Genomic DNA, 17,586 nt, shown 5'->3' with positions numbered 1-17,586 from the left:
CTTAAAATAAAAAAAAAATACTTCCTTCAAATAGCCAACTAAACACTATAATTCTCTAAAGGACATATCAGTGCACTTGTTATATCGAAAATGTAATGGTCTTAATCACCTGACTCGAAACTAGAATATTCCAACAATTAATTAAGAACGCCTATATATACAACTAAATATTTCGTCTTAAAATTTGCAAATGAGTGAAGCGACATAAAATTTTGTAATGAGAAAGGTTTTTAAACATAAGATTATGTCAAAACTCTAACTGCCCGAACATAGTCGATGAAATTTTTGTTCAGTATTTCTCTTACTATTTATTTTGACATACATGTATCTCGAATTAGCCTCCGTGTTTGCGTCAATTTCGTTTACCTGTTTACCGCACTGCGGATTGAACTCGGTCAATCCGTAGCTGTCGAACACCAATTTAACGCGTGCGTGTAAGATACATGTAGCTTATCCCGCCTACAGTGTTACATGAAAAACGTCATTTCGGTCCAGTATCTCATCGACAGGTCTAATATCGCACTCTAATATCTCACTCAACGGTCTAACTTCGATGGTTTTTGGACCGCGTAGTAAATCATTGGAAATGTGGGATTTTTTAAAAAAGTAATATTGTATAAGTTTATATTGGAAACTATTTTTAAACAAGTATATCAATAGAACTTATCTCCTGCCTACATGGTGCACATTTTGCTATATATATCAATACAACTTATTTCCTGCCTACATGGTGCACATTTTGCTATACATATCAATAGAACTTATTTCCTGCCTACATGGTGCACATTTTGCTATATATATCAATAGAACTTATTTCCTGCCTACATGGTGCACATTTTGCTATATATATCAATAGAACTTATTTCCTGCCTACATGGTGCACATTTTGCTATATATATCAATAGAACTTATTTCCTGCCTACATGGTGCACATTTTGCTATATATATCAAAAGATTGGTGGGTTTGCAAGCCTGAGAAAGAGTTAACAAATTACAAAAGTCAGGTTACTTTGAGGCCTACAGTTAACCATGCAGAGCCAATGTTATCCTTCCGATCCATCACTTAAACCAGAGCTAATTGATTTTATTTGTGTAGGAAATTGTGGAATATATGTTTCAAACAACCAATAATAACTTATGCTCTTCAGTTTGTGTAATATATTGACAATTTACCCCATTATATACTGATAAAATCCAATTTTTAAAAAAATGAAATGTGTGAATGAAAGATATGATACTGATACCCAAAGAATAGAAATATTTCAACTTATTAAAAACAATTGTCAAAATATTTCAGCTTTCGACAATGAACAAAACCTTTTTGGGTTACTCAACTTTCTCAATTCTGAAAACATGGAAATTCTTAATTTTGTGGGCAACTTTATTTAGGAATGACTCTAATTCTTGGCCAAATTATTCGAGTATAACCTGGTTTGGGTCAGTTTACGCTTTATAATCCGCGAAGCGGATTATAAAACAGCGTAAACTGACCCAAACCAGGTTATACTCGAATAATTTGCCAAGAATTAGAGTCATTCCTTATAATTTAATTTTAAAATCATTAAATAACTATGGGTGTAAAATTTCGTTGCTTTTTTTAGTTCAAATTTGCCGTTCAATAATACAACCGTAGTAACGGAAGTAACGGAAGTGATGGGAAGCAAGGGGAGGTGAAAACTGATACATAGGCCTAGCAGCTTGTTTACATGTGGTAAGATCGAATTATTGTTTGAAGTTAAAGGTATATTTATTAAATCTGGAATTTTCCATGAATCCCGAGGACTGGAAATGGAGGATTGTATGCATACAGATGATTCAGCTGGTTGTCAAGGGGGTGTGTCCCCATACCAAACCAGGTTATACAGAAATAATTTGTGTTCCTTTTTGGATATTAACCAATCAGAGGCTAGAATACAAACAAAATTAAATTATTTAAAGATAACATGTTTTATAGTAATCATATATTTAATGCGTTGTAATTATTAACCTGAAATAGTACCGTCACAGGATCAGCAATTATATAATGTTATCCTATATCCACTGGCATATCTTTTCCCGATTGTTATAATCATTTCATTTTTATCTCTGCTGGCTCTAAATTAGAATATTCTGTTCTTTTTTAAATGGATACGCTCGAGGAATGTTATGTTTGAAGTGAAAAAAAGTAGTTTTGTGTCTCTTTTCATATTTACTGAGGATCACAAGAATCCATCATCATCAAAATAACAGGACATGCATGGCTCCTTGATTTCCCAAGTCTGAAAATAAGTAACTAATATAAAGATCTATTGATCCTGTCTCATAAATCTACCCCGGTCTACACTGATCCAATTAACAAATCAATGCAACCCTCCTCCTAGAAACTAATTACGGAAATTAACTCGGGGTGATTAATTAATATTTACAATTTACGGTAGTAAAACTGGACAATAAATTCGAAAGGTTGCGAATCGTGAGAGAGACAAGTTCAGTGACCAGTTATCAGAAAACAAACGAACAAAACATTAACAATCTTCATTTTTTTACAATGATAACCCCAATATTTGTTTTTGTTTTATGTTTTTTTTGTAATGTTTAATCTTTTACAAAGTGCGTCGTGTTTCACTCCACAGAACAATACAGAACGATGAACACATATAAAACAACTGTATTCCAGCAACTGGACGGTATATACCTATCACAGGTGCATTGTACTGTAAGTATAATAGTGGGATGAATGGAGCAGTGTTTCTTGACCCCACCCCCCTTCCCCTTTATCTCTATCTTTATCACTGACTGTATATGACTTAATTTGCCACATAGAACATATCACAGAGGAAGGATTTCAGTGTGGTACACTGACCATCGTTAAAGCGAAACCCAATAGCGAACGCCATGATGACACACTCCTCCCCTGGGCCTGATGTGGGTTCACTGGGGCCCCAGTGAGGGGAGATAGGCGAGAGAATGTCCCCCGACATCCAATACCATGTCCCGGAGGTCAGAGAAGCCCCGACTGTCACAGCCTGTGAGTGTCCTGAAGGAAATAAAACAAAGCATTTTAGGAGTTGACCAAGTCATTCAAGGAAATGACAACTCACAAACAAAAGTTAGTTTTTGTGAAAGACAAGAGCTAATGAATCACACCCCAGGGAAATGTTCAAAATTCTTACCTTAAAATCGAAGACTTAAAACTGATGAACTTTATATAAAATCAATCAAAAGTGGAGGCATAATAATAAGAAATAGCAAAAGATCAAGATATAGCACGAATAGAACACATAGCTACCAGTCCCGAAAAGGGAGTTCTAGACAAATGCGATCCTAAGGTCGGAGGACAGCGAATAGAGCAGTTTGTACAAAACTTATAGCTACCCATTCCCAAGAGGTACTATAATTTCTGGATAAAATTCATTGACCACGTCGGTGGTCAGTAAAGCAAGCACTTTGTACAACATTTATACTCACCAATCCCCAACAGGTAATTCTGGACAAAGGTGACCCTGAGGTCGGAGGACAGTGATGCTAGCCTCATGTTCTCTGTCTGACAAGCCAGGACCTGGTCGGGCCAAGACAACTTTGTAAGGTTTAGTCTGACGCAATATCCGGTGTCACCTGGTACTGCTACACAGCCTAACTTACTGGCGGGATCTGCGGAAAAATCTCAAGTAAATTAGAAAGATACTTTGACATATACTAGATAATGATTTACAATCATGTGTACACTTAATTTGAAACAAGATTATATACGTTCCTTGAACTTTGCAATTCTTTTCAGGTTCATAAACCTTCTACTCACTCGAAATGTTTCTTTAACTCTTATGATTTCCCAAAAGAAATGTATTTTTTAAGTAAAATACAAACAATTATAGCATAGCTTGCGGGGCAAAATTGGACAAAATAGACATTCCAATTTGACAAGATTATAAAGGAATAATAGACATTTATGTCATTAAGAGTTATCTCTCTTATCAGAGTATCGATGAACCTTAAACATAAAATTTCAAATACAAATTAAGGAGAACAAATATTTTGAAAGAAATAAGGAAATTGCTTGGGAAAATAATGATTTATACAATTTTTTGTAAGTTATGTAAGTTAATTTTTTGTACCTTGTATTTCGTAGTACGAGAGGCCTGGTGAGTTTTGCACGGTGCTGGAAGGTGTATAAATCACGTGATGTCCACTGCAATAGGATTGACCATCCAGGAAACAGGACACACACCTGCTGTCAGTAGCACAAGCCGCCAGACACGCCATCTTACTTCCGGACTTTTGCCAGAGCAAGTTAGAGATCGCTTTCTTATTACTTAGGGATGTCACTTTGGAAAAAGTAGTTTCTAAATATTCTGAAACACATATTTATGACAACGATTGCAGTTTCAAAAGCCACACTATATACCTATAATATGTAGACGATTCCTCAAAACTATACCCATGATCATGAAAACATTTGAACTTACTATCCAGTCGAGTAAGAAAACGTTATATGTACTTACCAGCAACAAAAGGCAATGGCAGAACAGAAAACAGAACCAAAAGTTCTGCCTGTAAAGAAGAAATGTTTCTCATTCTGAATGACTAACTAGACACTTCACAAAAAACAATGATGCAGCTCATTAATTCTAGATACATGTATTTTTAAGACATTAAGATTGTTAGAGCGAGATGCTCCATTCTCATTTAAGAAAGGGTTTGGGGCTTTTTTATATCGATGTTTAAGAACCTCCTGTGCTGTAGGTTTATTAACCAATCATAAGTCAATGATTTGTCAAACTATTAAAGCAGCTACATTCTTCTGACTCCATTTCTGTCTAAATGCGACAAACAGATTTATCTTTACAGTAATTCATAACCTATGTACACCTTGTAGTCTGGCCTGATGATTGCTGCGGATGAATACATAGGGGATTATTTGCCTGGAGACGGTAAATAAAAACTACATCACTGTCACTGACAAATCACTGCAACATATAAAGCACCCGTCGATAAGTTTTGCCGAGCTGTTCTCAAATGACCAGTTATCAAAGTTTTCTTTCACAGTAAGAAGAATAAGAATTTGTATACAGAATAATGTATTTTGTTGAGGTAGTTTGCCTGGAAACTAACCCTACCGACAGGCCAAAATTTAAAACTACCAATAATTGAACTGCTTTCGCCATTTTTGGCCATAAGCTTGATAAAAATATGACTAATTAAAAGAATTAGATGCTATAAAATCATACATTGAATTACATTTCTCACAAACATTACCAGAGAACCTATCCCCTAGTTCCAAATACATATAAACTAAATAATTTTTTGAAAGAAAAAATACATTTTACTTGAATGAGGGTTCGTAGCTGATAAATTTAAACTACATTCACTTTCTCTTCTTATGAAAATATCAAATAGATCGAGTATCATAAACAACAAAATACAATATTCCTTAAATAAAATCATACAGAATGTATATATTCCATAAAACATCACCCAGCATGCACTTTTCCATCGACAATTTAATTCAGTATGCAATATTTGGTAGACAATATAATTTAGAATGCAACAATCCATAGAACATATCACACCAAAATTATTTCAATTACAATATTCCATAGACAACATCAATCAGAATGCAACATGCCATAAGAAATAATATGCAATAATCCAAGAAATATCAAACAAATGATATTCAAGAGTCAATTTCAATCGGAATTTGATATACCGTTATAAATATCATACAAAATACAATAATTCATATATTTGATATTATCCGTTAGGCAAAATTCCATAGATAATATACACAAAAATTTTTTCAATAAAAAAGTGCAATATTCAATAGACAATATTAAAAGAGAATGTAATATTCGTTTTATAATATCACAGATATACAATGAAATTCCATAGGCATTATCATTTCAAATTCAACTTTAATAATCCATAGATAATTTTCACATAGAATGTAATATTCCACAGTTAATTTCATTCATAATAGCGTGCAGAAATGCGATACTCGATAAATAATATCATACAGAGTGCAATATTCCGTAGACAATATCATACAAACGCAATTTTTCAAAAGATAATATATAAAAATGCAATATTCCAGAGACAACGTCAAACAGAATACAATTTCTTTGGATAATATCACACAGAATGCGATATTCCATTTTACAACTTTAAAGACAATATAATAAAACTTCAGTATGCATTACCGGTTATCCATAGACCTTACCAAACTGATTGCAATATTCCATGCATACCAAACTGATTGCAATATTCCATGGATAATATTGTAAACAACATGCATGCAACTTTATACACAACAAAATGCATTCTACATAATATATCATTCAGAATTCATTTTTTAAATTAAATAATATCATACAGAATGCAATATTCCGGCCATAGATCATTTTATACTGAATGCAATATTCCACAACTTAATATTATAAAGAATGCAATATTCCACGGAATATATTAAAGAGAATAATACATCCCAGAGACAATATCATTCAAAATGCTACATTAAATAACCAATGTCATATTCAGTATATTCTAAAGAAAATATCAATCAAATATAATTTTTATCTAGAAGCTGTTTTCTGTATAAATCTATGCATAAAATCAAACATGTCCAACGTTTTTCTTGAGCGGTCAAAAAAATATATGATGGGCCGATTGGTGAGGTAGTAGTACTTAATTTGCATTAGTAAATTTTCAGCTGAGGTGGGACCTTTTGATACGGGTCAACAAATTATACATCATTTGCATTCTCGGCGATAAAGGTACACGTATAACAAAACATGTTTGTACTGGGCTTTCGGACAGATTGCGTTTTACTCAACCTTCGAATCAAGGTGTTGCTTTGGGCCTAACGGTTTCAGGTTCAAACAACTGGTTCTCGCGGGTTCGGCAAAACGCGTGAAACCTCCGAATCCAGTCAATATGATTGTGTATAATATTGTTCTGGAAGGGACAGCCAGTTACTGCTTTATCAGCACTATAGTTCTAACTCGACCAATTCTTCCTGGAGGCACCGTCACCTTATCTTCTGCCACAGGTCGCCATGTCGTCTGCACTGCTATAACTTGGAGGCCACTACAAGGGAATCGGGAAAAACATTTATTCTATCAAAGAAAACGCACCCTTAGTTTATAATTATTCACAAATTGCCAACTGTTTTTGGAGCCGACCAATGTGAAACGCCTTCGATAATGAGTTAACCCATAAGTCCGATCCCTTTAGGTCCCCCTCTTGTCCCTACTACTCCGTTTGTATATTCCCCATAAATCCCCCGATTTCAGAACACTTAGATAAGAAAGTTCAGTACACATAAACCCAGAGAATATTGCACTACCGGGTCCATAACTACAGACAGGTGCTTGATCATGTCTCTGCTCCTGGCTGCTTTAGCAACTCTGGTCCTTAGGGTCACAGCCCAGGGAGGGTGTGACCCCGCCAGCAACTGTCAGCTACCCAACTGTCGCTGTTTTTTGGACAGTGCTGTTCCCGGGGGTCTGAATATGTCGGACGTCCCCCAGTTAGTCGTTCTGACAATGGACTATATCTTAAATGAAGAATATGAACCATTATATAACCAGATCTTTGTGGTTAACAATCCTAATGGATGTGAGATAAGGGGAACATTCTTTGTACAAGATCAAGGCTCGAACCTGGGACTGGTCAAGCGGTATGCCGACGGAGGGTTTGAGATTGGAATCAATTCTATAGATGGAACAATTCCTACCACGGAGGGAGACATGGTCAACATGATGAAAAGTAAGAGATTTCTCCAGACACAGTCCCCACCACTGTCACGACGTCCCACTGGTACAGTGTCAATGATTGTTCACTGAAATGTTCTCACTGAAAGGGGGGGGGGGCAGACAGACACTTCTTCCCGAGTGTAGTCTTTGCTTTGGTAAATTTCCTTAAAGATGTGGTTCCCCTCCCTTTTTGTTGCAGTAATTGGCTAATTCCAGGATTTTAAAAAAATACCATCAGCATCACAATGTCCAACCAAAGAAAGTTGGTTATAGTGCAGAGCAAAAATATTACTGTCAACAAGGAAATTTTGAACATATTTTATATTTCAGCTGTAAAACAGGACCTGAAGACAGCAGGAATCGACGATACCAAAGTTAAGGGTGTCAGACTGCCTCAACTAGCGACTTCCGGTGATACAGAATTCACCGGTAAGAAATACTGTTTTTTTTTTTTAATTTAAATGAACTCCCAATCTACTGTAAACAAATTTTACCACCCAAACTTACTCCCAAGTCTCCTTACTGTTCCAAAACTGCAGACTTTACAACAACAAGCTACGGTAAACAACCTTCCCACTCTCAAGCTACTGTTAACAAACTTAACTCAAGGGAGTCTTTATCTACTTTTACAGTAAAATTATACCAAAAAGTCAAATTCATAGAAACCTCTAAAGTACTGGTATATAATATATGACTGGATACTCTATATTTTCTATTACAATCTTCCTCCTGAAGTGAAACCTCTTGTACATTGTTTTGGATGTTAAATTTCAGCTATCGGTAACAATGGCTTGCTTTATGACGCCGGATGTGTTACAAATCAGTACGACCAGCAGTTGAATTACAAATGGCCGTTCACATACGACTACCCACCTACCGAAAACCTGTGTACAACCGGCACCTCCGCCACCAGAAAGTACCCAGGTAACGTCATTATCTGCCACATGTGGCACATTAAAATCCTACGTAAAAGTCCATATCTGTCACATGCGGCACATGTAAATCACTGGTTTCGTGAATATTTACCACATGTAGCACATTTCAATCACAGGTTTCGTCAATATTTACCACATGTGGCACATTAAAATCCTAGGTAAAGGTCAATATCAGTCACATGTGGCACGTAAAAACCTCAAGCAATATTTACCAAATGTGGCGCATGAAAATTCCAGTTCACGTCAATATTTACCACGTGTGGCACATTAAAATCCCAAGTTACGTCAATATTTACAACATGAGGCACATTAAAATCCCAGGTTACGTCAATATTTACAACATGAGGCACATTAAAATCCCAGGTTACGTCAATATTTACAACATGAGGCACATTAAAATCCCAGGTTACGTCAATATTTACAACATGAGGCACATTAAAATAATAGGCTACGTCAATATTTATCACACGAGGCAGTTATGTATTTAGAACGTTCTATCTAGATGATTGACTACCAAAATAATGTCTTCCACATTATCAAAATTTCCATTTTTATAATAATTACAGTACCCTCTCCTCCTAAAGACGTAATTGCACAGACCTCCTTAGTGAATATCTGTTTGTACGATGTTACAAAACTTTTACAGGTAAATGGCAGGTGCTCGTTGCCGATCTGACGTGGAAGGGGAACAAATGTCCCTCCCCAGCTGGGTGTGCCGGGGTCGATACCCAGAAGGACGTGTTTGATCTTTTATACAATAAGTAAGACAAACATTGAGTTATAAATACAATACAACTGAGATACAAGCACAATACAATTGAGATTAGACGTATAATACAAGTGAGACATAAGTACAATACAATTGAGATACAGGTACTCAAACGTTGAGATACATGTACATGTATAATACAATTGAGATACAGGAAATTAAACAATGAGATACCAGTATACTAAGTAATTCATCCAATCACTGAGATACGAGGGTTGTTCGGAAAGTTCGTGGACTATGCCAATTTTCGTTATACTGTCTTCAAGAAATTTAAAATGAGCACATTATCATATGTAAAAATATTTATTTTGTTTAAGTATGAAGTTTCATTCCATGTGATTAAATAGAATTCATGATATTTAATTTTAAAATCAACACGTTTTGTAACCATTGAGCAAACTCAACAACACTGCAACGGCACAAACATACCGACATGAGGTTCTCACACAGTATTGCCCAATACCAGTGCACTCATTAAAACGTTTCTCTATCACTTGAAATCTATTTTGCTAACAATTGTCCTAGTAGCATTATTTTGTTTGTCAATGTTATATATTTTTGTGTGCTTTCATGAGATCAGCATCTGTGAAGCGCCAAACTCTTAGCATGACGTTAAAAACTTTTCAATGTTTTTGAGAAGATTTTTTACAGATAATCCGTTTTCTCAGAGATCGATATCACCATCGTCTAAGCAGAGTAGTCTATCATATATGAGGCGCCGTTTTGGTATTTACTGCCAAAAAGTAATATCACCTATTCGAATAGGTGATATCACCTATTCAGTGGTGATATCACTTATTCGAATAAGTGATATCACCTATTCAGCTTTTGAATAGGTGATATCACCTATTCGAATAAGTGATATCACCTATTTATATAGGTTACTGTAAACCAACTTTTATTCGCGACGACTTTATTTCGCGATTTACCGGGGGTAAACTAGTTCGCGACGATTAATTTTCGCGATCAAGCCTTCTTTTGGATCTGTTGTTAATAGAAAGAGAGAATTTAAGGACCGGTTCGCTGCGAGAAATATTCGCGATGACGAGTATATCACCTATTTGATTTGAATTGGTGATATCACCTATTCAAATAGATAATATCACTTATTCGTATAGGTGATATCACCCATTCAAATAGGTGATATCACTTATTCCTTTTGAATAGGTGATATCACTTATTCGAATAGGTGATATCACCTATTCAAATTAAATAGGTGATATCACCATTTGAAATAGGTGATATCACTTATTCAAATAGGTGATATCACTTAATCATTTTGAATAGGTGATATCACTTATTCGAATAGATGATATCACCTATTCAAATTATTTATGAAATAACAACTGCTCCCAAGACTATAGCCTTTAATTCTCATTTACTTTCACTTTCGTTTTATAACTTACCGTTCTTGGAGACAATAGATTACAGCTTCGCATTTAGTTTTAAGCACCCCAGTAGAATTTGTAGTTTGTTTTGCTCACAAATTATATTCATTACACTTATCTATCATGTATACTATAGGAAAAATCGTGAAAAACGCATAATAAGTACTAGTATTTACTGTTCTATACGGAAAATGCCCCACTTTACATAATAAAGAGAGAGGTATGTCACTCTATTGTACCCCAGCTTTATGGAACGCCATAGCTGCCTGAAGGTCATTTTCATTTTATATGAGGTGTATAACCTTTATGTGAAGTGGTGAAGTCATTATATATAGTGGTAAAATCATTATATTCAATGAAAACTTTATTATATGCAGTGGTTTTATCTTTATATACAGTGATAAAATCATTATATACAGTGATAAAATCATTATATTCATTGATAACTTTATTATATGCAGTGGTTTTATCATTATATTCAGTGGCAATGTCATTATATGTAGTGGTTAAATAATGTAATGAAGTGATAGTACCGTTACATTATGCTGTAAAATCCTTATATGCAGTGGTTTTTCCATTATATACATTACTGATATCTTTCTGTGATGTGATGAATTGAATATATACAGTACAAACATAATTTGTGTGATAAAGCAATCATTACATTGTATGAAACCCGCTGCATGTGGAGTGCCAAGTTAATTTCATTCAGTGCGACATCTTTACATGAAGTGAAAAATCTATTATGTGCAGTACTAAGATCATTATATTATATTGTAAAATTATTATATATATTCCTAAAATCATGCTTTGCAGTGGTAACATCTTTATATGAGGTGGTTAATTAATTATATGATGTTGTTAATTTGTTATATGATGTGGTCAATTCTTTTTATGCATTAGTCGTTTCATGTTATGCAGTGGTAACTTCTTTATCATCATCTAAACTGGTCCTCTTGCAAAAACATTTTTAAAAAATGCGCGGAGTTCCAGTTTAAAGAGTGTTTGAAAATAGGAAACCCGGGCCGTGGCAAATTAAAAGCCGGGACTATTCGAGATTTTTCAAATTTCTGATTTAAAATTTTCAGACTCTTTTTTTAGGCTAATGTGTTTTCGCTGTAAAAATTGTATTTAAATACTTGGTATTTTAGATTTTCTTTACGATTTTTGGTTTCAAGTAAAATTGGTAGGCAGTTTCAATTTTCTGATTTAATATTTTATCCATTGTGCTATAAGTACTTAGTATTTTAGATTTTTTTTTTTTGGCGATTGTTGATTTCCATGTTGGTAAAATGTGTAGACTGGGTTGGCGATATTTTATGTGTGTGTTTTTTTGTTGTTGACATATTTGATAAAAATCTAATAAACTTAAAAATTATTCCGATGTTAAACACTGTATTTTAACTAAAAAAAACTTTTTCTTTTTGATAGTTATTTCTTTATTTGAAAATGCTATTTTTATGCAAAATACACATTTTCATTAAAAAAAAAGGATTATTAAACCAGATCCGATCATTCGGGAAGAACCTGGTGCAAAACACCATAAATCATTTCTAATTTCATAATATGCAAATGTGCACTTGTATCTATTTGTTAGTAGATGGAAGGAAACTGGATTACGTTAAATATGTAATTTGTTTAATAATTTTTTCGGGGGGGGGGGGGGGGTGTTAAATTACTAATATCAACTATTTATAAGACTGTTTCTAAGACTTCAGAAAACCTTAAATCACATTGAAATGCTTAAAATAAAAATTGCTGCATGAAAACATTTCATTTTCAAGTTTCATCTTTGCCGTCGCCAACGTGGCACGGTGATTAGAGTGTCTGCTCTAAGAGACGCGGAATAAGGATCGAGTCAATCCTTACGTCACGGGTTCGAATCCGACAGTGGGACGTTGAGACCGGTCCTTCGTAAGAGACCGCATAAAGCCATAAACCGAGGTCCCGTTCCACAGTAGGTGTTGGCACGAAAAAAATCCCTCACTGCTCAATGGCCGTAAGTGTCGAGTATAGGACAAAATTTGCAGCTCTCCACTGGCAAATTGTGGCGTCTCCATATGAGTGAAAAATTCTCGAGAGGGACGTTAAACAGCAAACAAACAACCAAATTAAAATCATTTTAGCCTTTTTGAATAAAATGATAAAATTAAAAGTTATCCTTCAAGGCTGAGGATCGGATATCCTTAAACCAAGCAACTTACGCGTGATTAAAGTTTGACACAAGGCTTTGCATTAATAGTCCTATAATTACATGTATATGTGATAATTCTTTAATTAATTTATATTTTATCAAATGGCATGTAGATAATGAATAAGTATTTCGGATTTTTTATGTTTAACTTCCGGGAGATCAAATCCGATTTTAATGAACCATTGGCATCGGAAGGAAATTGATAGTGGGTGGCTAATTGAAATAGAAAAAAAATCAAACCTGAAAAAAAAACTTGACAAGCAAAAAAAAAAAAAAAGGAAAATTGTTCTTTCTCCAAACCCGAAAATCCTATTTCGGGGGTGTGGGTGGGGTGGGGGGGGGGGTGTGGGGGGTTGGTCGAACATCTCTCAGTACCAAATTCTTTTAAACACTACCAATTACCCTTCTTTCACTACAATGAATCGTGCCTGTAGAAAGTGGTGAGGGGGGGGGGGGGGGCTAGACCTACGCCCGAATTTTCAATGCCTACATTACGTCTACCTTTGTAAAAAAAAAAAGGGGGGGGGGAAATAGCCCCCCCCCGGTTCCGACGCCTATGTGAACCAGTTTTTCTTAAACGTGTCATTTCACTCAAAAAATGCCTTTCAAAGAATGAATAATTTTTAACATCAGAATAATTTAAAAGTTTATTAGCTTTCTGTCAAATATGGCAAAAAAAACAAAACAAACAAACAAACAAAAAACAACAAACAAAACACGTAAAATGTCTACTTGATTGCCTACCCGATTTACCAACCTCACGGGCGGATTCAGAAGGGCCTATGGGCCCCTCCCCCCCCCCCCCCTTGTGTCCAAAATATACATAAGATTTAATAAATCAATTGTTTTTTGGTTTGGCTGTGGGCTACCTACCTACCCCGACCAAAAACTTGTCGGGCCCCCCTTTTCAAGATTCCTGGATCCACCACTGAACTTGGTAATCAACAATCGCCAAGAAAATCTAAATTACTAAGTATTTTAAAATTAAATGCAATTTTTACAGCGAATACACATTAACCTATAAAAATGAGTCTTAAACTTTCAGCACAGTTGATAAAATCAGGATGCTGTATAATAGAATCAGAAATTAGAAAAATCTCGAATAGTCCCGGCTTTTATTTGCCACGGCCCGGGTTTCCTATTTTCAAACACTCTTTAAACTGGAACTCCGCGCATTTTTTTTAAATAAAAGGACCAGTTTAGATGATGATAAAGAAGTTACCACTGCATAACATGAAACGTCTAATGCATATAAAGATTTGAGCACATCATATAACAAATTAACAACATCATATAATTAATTAACCACCTCATATAAAGATGTTACTACTGCAAAGCATGATTTAAGGAATATATATAATAATTTTACTATATAATATAATGATCTTAGTACTGCACATAATAGATTTTTCACTTCATGTAAAGATGTCGCACTGAATGAAATTAACTTGGCACTCCACATGCAGCGGGTTTCATACAATGTAATGATTGCTTTATCACACAAATTATGTTCGTACTGTATATATTGAATTCATCACATCACAGAAAGATATCAGTAATGTATAAAATGGAAAAACCACTGCATATAATGATTTTACAACATAATGTATCGATATTATCAATTCATTACATTATTTAACCACTACATATAATGACATTGCCACTGAATATAATGATAAAACCACTGCATATAATAAAGTTATCAATGAATATAATGATTTTATCACTGTATATAATGATAAAACCACTGCATATAATAAAGTTTTCATTGAATATAATGATTTTACCACTATATATAATGACTTCACTACTTCACATAAAGGTTATTCCACCTCATATAATATGAAAATGACCTTCAGGCAGCTATGGCGTTCCATACAGCTTGGTATAATTTATAAAATTTATATTACATTACAGGGGTCGATAACATAAGGTATTTAAATGTCTCAATTACAGGGAAAAACGGGGCAGCCCGAATTTGCTTGGTTCTAATGGAAATGTAGATAGTCTTGAGGAAGGGAGCATTCATTATTTATTGTTGTAAGAAATGCAAATAGGTGATATCACCCATTCAAATTGGCGATATCACCTATTTAATTGAATAGGTGATATCACCTATTCAGCACGAATTAATAGGTGATATCACCTATTCGAATAGGTGATATCACCTATTCATTTCCAATAGGTGATATCACCTATTCGGATAAGTGATATCACCTATTCGAATAGTTGATATCACCTATTCAGTTTGAATGATAACAATAAATACCAAAACGGCGCCTCATACTATCATTCAAATACCGCTTGTACCATGTACACACACACACATGCATGGCTCGATTTTGACTATTTCCTACTTCCTCTGGCATTTTCCAAGTTTTTTATGGAGTTTTTTGGTGCACAAAACAAAATTGTATGGTTAACTGCTGCTCCGTGACGTTCTACTACGTCATCTTTTTTGGCTTTTTCAATGAGGACTACCTATCTTCTGAAACTGATTTCTTTTCAACAAAACAAAATATTAAATCATAATTTGGAATCAGAAGAGAAGAAACAATTCTTATTTTGAACGTGTAGAATTTTTTCGATTTTATGTCATTTACAGAAGATATGACTTCAGACATTATTTAGTGCCTTGATTGTAAGTTACGAAACTTTGACCTGCTCCGTGATCCGATTTTCGCATTTTTAAAGTCTAAATAAGTTTAAAATAAAACATGATATTTTAAAATTTTTAATACACATCAATTGAATTTACTGTGGAAATATTTCTTCAAAAATTGGATATAATATTTGATCCTCTGTTGTGGCCTCGCCAAACCTCCAGTGTCATTATTTTAACAAACTTGAATCTACGCTTCTGTATTATTATGGCTAATCATGGATTTGTTGTTTTTAAGTAGAAGATTTTTTCTTTGCATTCTCAAGTAAAACTTTGATTCCCATTGTGCCCCCCCCCATCTTACCCCTGGGGGACACGATTTGAACAAATTTGACTCTACACTTTAATAAGAAGCTCTAATAAGTGTCATCTTTTCTGGTCCAGTAGTTCTTGAAAAAAGGATTTTTAAAAGACCTCACCAATTTGTTTCCTAATTATCTCCTCTCGGAAGAGGGTTTCACCCTTCATTTGAATAAATTTGAATCCCCTTTGCCCAAGAGTACTCTGTGCCAAGTTTGGTTGAAACTGACTCAGTAGTCCTGGAGAAGAATATGAAAATGTAAAAAAAAAAGTTTACGACAACGATATCAGTGACTACGGACGAATTTTCTTCAGAAAAGCTCACTTGAGCCTTCGGGGCTCAGATGAGTTAAAAAGATAACAAGAATTCACAGGTTTTTGTTTTTTTTTTTGAAAATCTCCAGAACTCAATCTTTGATAGCCAACGGATTTCGATCCGATATCTATACTCTACAACACGCAGCGGACACAATGCTTAAATCACTTTTGATTTCTATCCGAAATCTTCTCTACATCGTGTAGCGAACGCGATGCTTGAAGCATTTAATTTCTGAGATTATACTAGTGATATCACTGCAGACTTAAAGTGCACTCGAGTTTCACCATATGTTGAATTCAGACCCCCCCCCCCCCCCCCGGAAGCACTGTCTGCTTAAATTCAGCAAAATTAACTAGTCACCTATCTTAGCCATAAATACAAGACTGTTTACCGGTATATTATACAATTTACGATGTTGTTATTTTGAGCTGTAACGTTTTTTGTTATAGTTTTGCCTCCCACTATGAAGGTAACAAGGAACCCTATGTGATTGTGTTGGACCCTCTGTGGATGAAGACCGACTACAAACTGGAGGGCACTATAGAGTTTGTGGATTACGTCAGAGCAGCTTTTGACGTACGTTTCTTATTACTCAGATATCTAAACAAATAAAAATTATTTCATAAGGGTTGTCAGACAACACACAAAGTTAAAACATATTTACACGTTTTAAACCTTAAACAACGAAGGCACCAAAAAAGTTGTTCATGAATGTATTTTATGCATGTACCTAGATACGTTCTCACACAAAACACGAATTTACAGAAGGGAGAAAGGTGGATTTTCAAGATGTGCGAGTTGTTACAGTTTACTTGATTGGGTTGATTTTTAAGATGTGTGGGTTGTTTCTGTTAACTTGATTGGTTAGTATCAAGATGTGTGGGTTGTTACCTTTAACTTGATTGGTTAAGTATCGAAATGTGTGTGTTGTTACCGTTTATTTGATTATAATTAATTTTTAAGATGAGTGGGTTGTTACCATTAAATTGATTGGTTGATTTTAAATATGTGTGGACTGTTTCTGTTAACTTGATTGGTTGTTTTTCAGGATGTGTGGGTCGTTACGGCTGACCAGATGTTACAGTGGGTCCAGACCCCAACCAAAAACTCGGATCTTAACAACTTCGCTCCATTCCAGTGTTAAAAAACATCAATTCATTTTACATGTGTAGAACTTTAAGTGCGGGACTCTCTCGCAGTTTTATACCGGTAGTATTCAAACAGTTAGTTTGTATCGTTTTTCAGTTTTTATAAAAAGTTTTAACATTTGGGTGTCTTATTTATGAGGATGG

General features: G+C 34.7%; 2 protein-coding genes across 2 annotated transcripts; one reads left to right on the top strand and one right to left on the bottom strand.

Annotated features, from left to right (window-relative positions):
- Positions 1-2,773: 2,773 nt before the first annotated feature.
- LOC133174095 (uncharacterized) lies at positions 2,774-4,551 on the bottom strand. Its single transcript, XM_061309137.1, has 4 exons — positions 4,479-4,551; positions 4,092-4,328; positions 3,448-3,630; positions 2,774-3,016 (listed from the first exon to the last, which is right to left on the bottom strand). The coding sequence occupies exons 1-4, from the start codon at positions 4,549-4,551 to the stop codon at positions 2,787-2,789; spliced, it is 723 nt and encodes a 240-aa protein (XP_061165121.1). The 3' UTR covers positions 2,774-2,786.
- Positions 4,552-7,285: 2,734 nt separating this feature from the next.
- Positions 7,286-17,537, top strand: LOC133174214 (chitin deacetylase 1-like). Its single transcript, XM_061309284.1, has 6 exons — positions 7,286-7,740; positions 8,058-8,156; positions 8,502-8,651; positions 9,309-9,423; positions 16,744-16,870; positions 17,343-17,537. The coding sequence occupies exons 1-6, from the start codon at positions 7,350-7,352 to the stop codon at positions 17,436-17,438; spliced, it is 978 nt and encodes a 325-aa protein (XP_061165268.1). The 5' UTR covers positions 7,286-7,349; the 3' UTR covers positions 17,439-17,537.
- Positions 17,538-17,586: the final 49 nt, after the last annotated feature.

The sequence above is a fragment of the Saccostrea echinata genome, unplaced genomic scaffold, assembly GCF_033153115.1.
Source record: "Saccostrea echinata isolate AGI-Se365-2 ecotype Australia unplaced genomic scaffold, CSIRO_AGI_Sech_v1 ptg000057l, whole genome shotgun sequence".
Classification (NCBI taxonomy): Eukaryota; Metazoa; Mollusca; class Bivalvia; order Ostreida; family Ostreidae; genus Saccostrea; species Saccostrea echinata.
The sequence above is the reverse complement of the archived record's forward strand: the minus strand, read 5'-3'. Positions and strand labels throughout refer to the sequence as shown.